General features: G+C 33.1%; 2 protein-coding genes across 2 annotated transcripts; both read right to left on the bottom strand.

The window, feature by feature from the left end:
- Window positions 1–962: 962 nt before the first annotated feature.
- Window positions 963–2,590, bottom strand: LOC130051432 (ATP-dependent DNA helicase RecQ-like). The gene is made up of 2 exons (XM_056153362.1): window positions 2,145–2,590; window positions 963–1,119 (listed from the first exon to the last, which is right to left on the bottom strand). Exons 1-2 carry the CDS (start codon window positions 2,588–2,590, stop codon window positions 963–965), a joined length of 603 nt encoding a protein of 200 aa, XP_056009337.1.
- A 1,136-nt stretch (window positions 2,591–3,726) lies between these two features.
- Window positions 3,727–7,564, bottom strand: LOC125667715 (ryncolin-1-like). The gene is made up of 6 exons (XM_056153802.1): window positions 7,441–7,564; window positions 5,819–5,974; window positions 5,540–5,685; window positions 4,752–4,848; window positions 4,130–4,294; window positions 3,727–4,016 (listed from the first exon to the last, which is right to left on the bottom strand). The coding sequence occupies exons 1-6, from the start codon at window positions 7,523–7,525 to the stop codon at window positions 3,781–3,783; spliced, it is 885 nt and encodes a 294-aa protein (XP_056009777.1). The 5' UTR covers window positions 7,526–7,564; the 3' UTR covers window positions 3,727–3,780.
- Window positions 7,565–8,775: the final 1,211 nt, after the last annotated feature.

The raw sequence follows: 8,775 nt of genomic DNA, 5'->3' as shown, positions 1-8,775 counted from the left end.
ACAACATCGGAAATAATTTCACTAACGGCAGTAGCAGTATCCATTGACCAAATTGGATATTTTCTCATTACATCATCAGGTGTAAATATTGAATTACTGTTTGTTACTATCTTTTGAATAACTTCATTTGTCAGTCCATGTAGTACTTAAAATTTCACAATACAATCAACAGTGGACATTTGTGATTTATAGAACAGTAGTTTATCATGAATTAGTTGTTTCTCTCTGTCATTAACAAATCTTGTCATTTCATCCTCAAGGTCTGACGATGAATTGTCTTCATTTTTTATCCTTACACCTTCATGTGTTCGAGGACAAAGATCACTTTTACACTCACATTTATTTTCACAGACATCACAGCAGTCGTGTAATGGTAATATTTTCTTGCTAAGTAATAGATAGGCTTCACAAAGGATTTCATGTCTACATTTACTGTCATCTTTAGCCAAACGTACCAGCTCAATTTCCACTTTTTAAGGTGATTTTTATTTGTTTTATACAATATGAGTTCATCTCAGAACTGTCCATCACGTCCTACTTTCCCCATCTGCTGAACAAATGTATCCAATTTCCTAGGTAGTTTGTAATGAATAACATAGTGTACATTGTGGAAATTCACCCCCATGCCAGCCGCATTTTTACAGATCAGCACCCGGATATTACCACCTACGTTCATGTCCTAAGAAATGATTTCTTTCACTTTCTCATCTGTTTTACTATGAAACATTTCAAAATGTTGACAATCATTGCCAAAATGTTTAACAAATGTTGTGTAGATCTTGGAAACATCTGCAATACTTTCACAAAAAATAATGTGTCGCTCAGCTTTTGGCTTTTGGGTCTTCAATATATCAATCAACCAATGGAATACTTTTTCTAAATTATCTGAATTTGGAATACACAATGATGTTATCTTAATATTTTCTCAATCTGGTGAATCTAATATAACTTCAGAGTTTGCACTAAAACATAACATTTTCATAATTTTCCTTCGTTGACTTGGTCCAGATGTTGCAGTAAGGGCAAGTAAAGATGCTTTGGGGCACAGTGATCTCAATTTTCCAATGTGAGCAAATGCCTCTCTGAAGGAGCGGCTCCTCTTCCTTATCTCCTTCTCCCCTAAAACACAGAAAAAGAATAAGAACATTGAATTTACAAACAGACCTGGTTATGCATTGTTATCTAAACATTTTTTAAAGTAATGAGGTATAATGGACCCATATATCAGTTACAAGTAATTGCAATTATTCAGAATGTAATGCATTACTTTCATTCAAATGCCAGCAATGACCATTACTTTTCAATAATGTTTTATTTCATATTAAATATGATTTTTTCAAAATTTAAAATACATTCTTGAAATCACAGGCTTCGTACTCCGTATGTGAGTTTATTCAATGTTGATTGACAAATGTTCCTAATGATTTATTTATTGCAAATTTTTTGGAAATAAACTGTCAATAATAAAATTAATCATTTCAAGGAAGCTAGGTAGACATGGTAAAAGTGAATTTAAATAAGGAAATCAGATGCATGTAGTTCCAAACATAACCACAAGTATAAATAAGTGTCAGCTGTACATTCCACCTAGCTCTGATCATGCTCATTAAAAATAAAGTATTTCTGGCAAAGTTTTTAGACCAGAACTGTCCTTTTCGAAAAATCTAATGAAATACAGCTGACATGTAAAATGATAACCTGTAATTATATACATGTATTTACTTTAAATCTGACTTTTAAAAAAAGTTGCCTGCAAATAAATTGTACTCTTGAAATTCCACTGTAACATATGTTCATTGTAATGTGTTCTGTATTTACTAATTCATTATTTAGCAAAGTAGTTATGATTTAATTAATTACATTTCTAAATGAAGATGGTGATACTTGTAATTGTAAAATTCCATATGCATTACATTTCAAAGTAATTGCCCACTTGTCTATTTCCAAATGTAAACAACTTTCTATCTGGATAATATTCACACATACTGTATTTAGGAGGGTGTGAACGATAATTTAAAATCACTAGAAATATATATAAAGTTCTTTCAATAAAAAAAAAATAGGGGTGGGGGGTATATTTTGATCAATTTCAGTATCATACATCATTAAGAAAAGGTAAATTAATTCTAGCTTAATAAACATACCATTGTGTAACCGTATGAGCTTCATCAACTGCTATTAACTGCAACTTAATCTGGTAGATGTCCGACTTCAACATAGTTCTCCACTTGCTGTTATTGAGGAAGACATCAGGGCTTCCAAACACAAAATCATACAAGCCCTGTTCAAGTGAATCTGTATCTTGTAGGTCTTTTCCAATGTATGACGCCTTAAAGCCCAGATTTTGCAATTTTTCGCACTGCTCTTTCATAATACTAATCACAGGGGCTATGATCAACACGCATTTTCCTGGGTGCAGGACTGGGAAGTATTCGTAGCTTAGCGATTTTCCACTACCGGTTTTGGTGCTCGTTAACACGTCTTTTCCATTTTCTATAGCCGTTATAGTTTTGTATTGTTTTTTTGTTAGCGATTGGATTTTAAATCGATCACAAATGGCGCTAGTTTGTTGATCTATGGAGGCAGCCATTCTTTCTGACGTCAGTTTTCGCATACTTATGTTAAAGCGATTTTCATTGGAGGAAGAATTTATAGATTCAAGGGACGTAACTATTTTAGGACGTCAGATGGCGCCACTTAAAGTTTTCATTTCGGTAGCTATATCTGCCAAGGGTGAAAGAGGAACACCGTGTATCGTCACCCTTGGCTAGCGAAGATGTTACCCCGACTACCCCTTCAGTTAGTTTTCCCTTTGAAATGTTCTTCTACACATCTATCTTGTTCTTAACGATGATAGTAAGGATCAGGCACAGTAAACCAACTTTTATTCGCGTGCGAGAAATTTTCGCGAGGTTTGCAAGAACCTCATCATTGCAAATATTTTTCGTCGCAAACCAGTCTTTTAATATCTTTTATATGTTTAAGATAATGTAGGTCGCAAAAATTAATCGCCACGTACCAGTTTATTACTGGGAAATTGCGAAATGAAGTTGCGAAGAAAAGTTGGTTTACAGTGTCCGACCGGTTTATTTGTCAACAAATTGTTTTAGCTTTCATATCTCTGTTAGATATATTGCCCTTTTAAAATACTGTAAAGACCTTCATCTAAAATTATCTTCATCAAAAAAGAGTTGTGTTTGTGGGTTCCAACGCTACTCGCAACATGGGTAAACTCAAATTAAACCGAAAAGAATGGAGTTTCACCGGAAACACTGTCACTGCTACTACATCTCAAATGGCGAAAGTATTCTCAGGGTGAAAAGTGTCAGTGTTACTTGCAAATACCATGCCCTATTTATATATGAATACATTGTAGATCTCGTGGGAGGTTCTCAGTACACCCTTGCTTGTTGCAAGATGCGACAAAATGAGGCGGTCCTTCGAATGAGATAGCAAAATCCGAGGCCCCGTATCACAGCAGGTGTGGGACGATAAAGATCCCTCCATGCTCAAATGCCATAAGCGCCGAGCATAGCCTAAATTTTGCAGCCTTTCATCGTCAATGGTGACGTCTCCATCTGAGTGAAGATCCTCGAGCAGAACGCTAAACAATATACAACGAACCAACCAAAATTATAGGCCTAATGTAGCTTGGAATGAATTTCTAGCATTTCATACATTAGATTTCATTTGCATTTCTTCTCTTTCAAATAGTGAAACAACAGAATTATTTGACAGGATTTATTTCTGAAACATTTATTCATGCAAATCACATATTAACTATTTTTGAGGTCGAATCATCATTTTCGCCGATTTTAGTGCTGTTTTTTCTTTCCATTTGCGCCATACTATTGCTTGAAAAGTGTGAACAGCAGATGAGCGAAATGGTCCGTTCAGATTTGACTGGTAACAACTTTCATACCACCACGCACCTTGGTAATTCTTGGCACAGTTGTGACGGTCATTTCTATCCTTTGTAACAAAGATATGGTTGTTGTGTATTTGTAGACTGTCCCCTTGAATGTACAAGTCAAATGTTTATATTGATAAATATATTTATACATCTGATGTGTATCAATTCCAGCTAAGAAGATAAATATCACGAATCGTCTCAGTACGTAGTACTCACCTGCAGTTCCACTGTATCCTCCGACTTTTAACCTGTATTTTCCTTTCTCATCCGCGATTCTGAACGTCGAGTACTTAGCGTAAGCCTTAGCGCCTGAAAACTGTTGTAGATCAATCCGCAGTTCCTGTGCTTTTCGTGATGTCAAAGAATGTATTGCATCATTTCCTGTAATGTAAAAAAAACAACTTGATGTACATGTATCTGTAATGTATACCTGTCTGAACAGATTACACTACAATTATCATGTTTGCTTTTCCGTCCATTTCTATTTTGTTGGAAAGTCAAAACAAAAATGTGCTTATGACACATCTTGGAATGTTATATCCAATGAGGCATATTAACTATATGTTACATGTATGTTTCAGTGAGTCTGGACACGCCAAGACCCAATGTTTGTTTTTTATTGAGATATTTAGTTAGTGTACTATTATAATACTATTCATCAACATGATTATTTTGTCAGAAAGATTGCAACTACACTAATCATATGGTTGAAATTTGATGCTATTACAAATTAAGAAGATCTGTTTTAGGCGGACGCATTGTTTTACGATGTGTTAAACTTTTCTTTTAAGTCCTGATTTATGATTCCAGTAGGTTTTCGAATGAAAGTAAAGATTACCTAACCAGTAATCCACACTCGCACTTCCAAACCCTTTCTTGTAGTCTCTCCACTTGCGGGTAAAACGTGTAGATCCGTATTTCCGTCGTTGGATAACCTGAATTATTCAAGAACAACACTAATACCGGTATTCTCAAAGTTAATAGAAATACTAATATAACTTTATCCAAAGCGAGGCAAAATTTTTATTGTCTGTAGAAACTGCTTATTTTGAATAACTATGAACGACGTAGCTCCACCTTGAAAAGTGGAGGGAACGTCTTTATAATTAAATTTTTTGAAATAATGATACAGGCACGAACATGTAGCATTGTTTTTTTAAAGTAAGGAGGGGAAATAGCCGGAGGAATAGATATCTTATCTAATTAAGATATATCTTATGATCGCACATTTTCGATATCCTAGATCGTTTCACATAGAAAAATTTAGACAATAAATGAGACCATGAACTACAATGCTTCACGCCAGCATATCTTCATGAAGTATTCTGGCGCGAACCGTCCCAGTTCATGTCTTCATGTATTCTCAAATGAAAGTTTGATTACTAGTATTAACCAGACGATGAATGACGTAATCAGGCTGACATGCTATCCTTACTATAATGCTTAGAAGGCAACATCAAAGATAGAGTCAGTTGTTCTATTAATGATTGTCCCACTTCGCATACGTCCATGGCTATTCTTGTTAATCAAACCAACTTTTCAAAGCAATCTTATCATGACACGGCCTATATAATAAAATCGGAAGGAAGGAAAAGGCTTATAAATAAAACTTAGATATGGAAGTACCGTCCATCCACCGCCATCAGTGGTCATGTCACAGAACACCCGCTTCTTGGTCTTGCCGTCAGGGTATATAGTGTATACTCCGTTACGACCTTTAAGATCCGGTTGACGTTTTATGATACCAGCGCAATCAGGCAGTTGGAAGTTACCTATAATTTAAAAAAGAAAGAAAGAGTGCCACAGTGTGGAATGAAAATGCATGCTCTGTGATCCTTCTCTATAAAATATTTCCATAATTTGTAATAAATATATATGTATCAAATTGAAGAAAAGCGATTTTACTCGTTTTGAATATTCCCCCCAAACCGATTGAGTCTGCGCTGACTTTGAAACTGGAAACAACGTCTACCCCGACAGTCAGTGGAGTTTTCACTTTGTAAGACGTTTTCTCGTGCCTCCATTTCCAAGGAAGTTTTCTCAAAGATCCTGTCATGTGACCTAATTACATAAATGATGTTTAGAATTAGTTTTGTAGGTTGTTGAAGGGATATTCGAAATGACCCCTCGATAAAAACCTTAAATGAATTTAAATATGAATTTTATACATGCATATATGAAAACGACAATGATCACAGAATATTATGATATGATAACATTTTTATATCATCGCGTTGGTGATATTTTTTATCAACACAAGAAGTGTTATTCCAAGTATGCTTAATCCTTCGTCTTATACATATAGATATTTTAGTTGTTTGAGATTTAAGCCAAATTTTCTGCTCTTCGAATTTTTCTGAAGTATATTTACAATATCAAAGGTCAAAGTAATAACGAATCGCCAATTATCAATTGTGTTGTGTAAGTGTGCATATATTTTCCGACATTTTAGGTATCCCTATTATCTGTCCGTTTCTGTACATTTTATCTATTTCTGATATATGTTTACCAGAGGAAATAAGCGCATACTAGTTTTTATAACTGCTCGTTTGATCAAATCTCAGTAAAGGATAATATTCGTATCATTTTGATAAGCCAACAGGAGATGTTTCCTCTTCCTAGGTACACCTCATCCCCGATCTCCCGTGAATATAAATGCCTTAAAATACTTCAGTATCTAAATATAAGTCTTGATTGCTGTTATCGATATAAAAGTTTTGCTGTAGTTTAATATTGAAATCTGGCGTAAAACTAATATAATTTTCAAGTACATGTGCTGCAATCTAATTTGGGAATGAATTAATAATTTTTTGAAACTTCACACAATCATGTTTGATAACGCCGCGGGTTTTCTGTGTCTAGCATCTTATTCATGGACATCTTGATTATTTTTTATACCGAAAGATTGAATATACAGGGGAAATAATTAATTCATTTACACGTCTCTCAATATGACATTGAAAATGTTAACCTGGGATGGACGTATATATTTCGTTATTATTCATTAATTGGTTCAGTCATGTACCATAATTTATTTTCTCATGAATAAATGAATTGATATCTACATATCATTCTTTATGAAAACTTCTGAGACACAAGCCATACTGGGTAGTGAATTCCACAGATTACTTGTTTAATACCATTATGAATTTTGTTGAATATACATGTATACATAAATGTTTCTTATATCAATGCTCCTAAAACTTCATATTACATTAGTGCATCTTTATGTTTGAATGACATTTCAAACATTTATGAATTTTGAAAACCACTCAAGTGTTCTTACATAAATGATAGTATTAATGCTTTTTTATAAAGTGAGTATTCAAATTAAATAAATTTTGTTTTAGTTTTTTTTTCCATATACATGTACATGTATTAATGAAATATTTCATACTACAATATTTATGTTTCCTTGGAAATAGCTTAGAATGTTTAGCAGTCGATCGTATGCTTTGCATAAAAATTATCTTGTAGGATTTATGAAATTAGTAACCTTTTCATTATCATTATATACCACTGCTTACCTTTTACCACACGATGTGCCTGTGGAACCTCAGCACCAGTAAGCGACAAAGTTAGGAAGCCTAGAAATATGTAAACGGGAGACATGACTCCGTCCGATCCTGAAACAGGCTGCTTAAATGTGTAGTTTGTGTCTGCTATATATACATTTTGTAAGTCTATGGATAAATCAATGTGGCATTAAAATGAAACTTAATATACGGGTATATGTTCATGTAAACATTTGGATATTTAATGAGATGTACATGTATATAATACAGTTCAGATCAGTCAGCGAATTTTTTACGTTTCCATACATCACTGTGCTATCATTAAATCAAACATGTAATTCTTTTTATTGATGAATTCTCTATTTTACGACATATGATTATGTTGCTATGAAACGTTCAATATAAACACCATCACATAATTGTACAATTATTATTATAATGGAGAATATGTTGGTAACAAAGATGAAACTTGTTAAAAATATGGATGGAAATTTAAGAACAGTACATGTACATAAAAATCAATACACACCTGCACTCATACACTGTATGTTAACCCTGTTTAGTACTGTATAGATCCTGAATATAAGTAATGATGTAGACACCTACTACATTCAAACTCCATTCGACCTGCGCTTAACTTCGAGATGATAGAATGGGAAATAATTTAATTTCAATTCAGTTTGTGTTTAAATATTGATGACTTCAAACCTGTACTTGTCAACTTTTCATAATTTTAATCCATGTACATATAATATAAATACTTTCCCGCAGCTTGTATTTGTTGCTACATGTATTGGAAGAAATCCTTTACACTAAGTGATGTGAGATTGTGTCATTTATTGAGTACATAAATGAAGAAAAAACAGAAGCACATACAATATACATGTATTACATATACCAAATATTGATCAAAATCAATCGCTTAAATTTTTATATTGTAAATTGGTGCTTATTCCAACGATTGTTTTATAATGGTTGAAAGTTTGTGCAACAAGGTGGAAGCAAGAAAAAAGACCAAAGGCAGGCTAAATGCTTGCATTACGCATGCAACACCACCCAAGAAAAAGACATTACGTATTAATATATGTATATCATATGAAAATTAATTTTTTTTCTTTTTTAATTACATACGTATATATACATAAACACACACATACATATACACACACAAACATATATATATATATATATATATATATATATATATATATATATATATACACGTATACATATATATACACACATATATATATATATATATTTAAATCATACACTATATTACTTTTAAGAAAATTAATATATAAGACATATAGATATACATTCATATACATAAATTCGATATTTATA

Source organism: Ostrea edulis, chromosome 2, assembly GCF_947568905.1.
Source record: "Ostrea edulis chromosome 2, xbOstEdul1.1, whole genome shotgun sequence".
Lineage (NCBI taxonomy): Eukaryota > Metazoa > Mollusca > Bivalvia > Ostreida > Ostreidae > Ostrea > Ostrea edulis.
This window is presented reverse-complemented; position numbering and strand designations above follow the sequence as displayed.

Bases quoted from the DNA above. Each gene is read 5' to 3' on its own strand.
- LOC125667715 (XM_056153802.1), bottom strand. From the start codon at position 7,525: ATGTCTCCCGTTTACATATTTCTAGGCTTCCTAACTTTGTCGCTTACT. The intron at 5,686-5,818 runs GTAAAATCGCTT...TTTAAATTATAG, and splicing joins GGGGGGAATATTCAAAACGA to GTAACTTCCAACTGCCTGAT. The intron at 4,017-4,129 runs GTGAGTACTACG...TGTACATTCAAG, and splicing joins AGGATACAGTGGAACTGCAG to GGGACAGTCTACAAATACAC.
- LOC130051432 (XM_056153362.1), bottom strand. From the start codon at position 2,590: ATGGCTGCCTCCATAGATCAACAAACTAGCGCCATTTGTGATCGATTT. The intron at 1,120-2,144 runs GTATGTTTATTA...TCTGTGTTTTAG, and splicing joins GCTCATACGGTTACACAATG to GGGAGAAGGAGATAAGGAAG.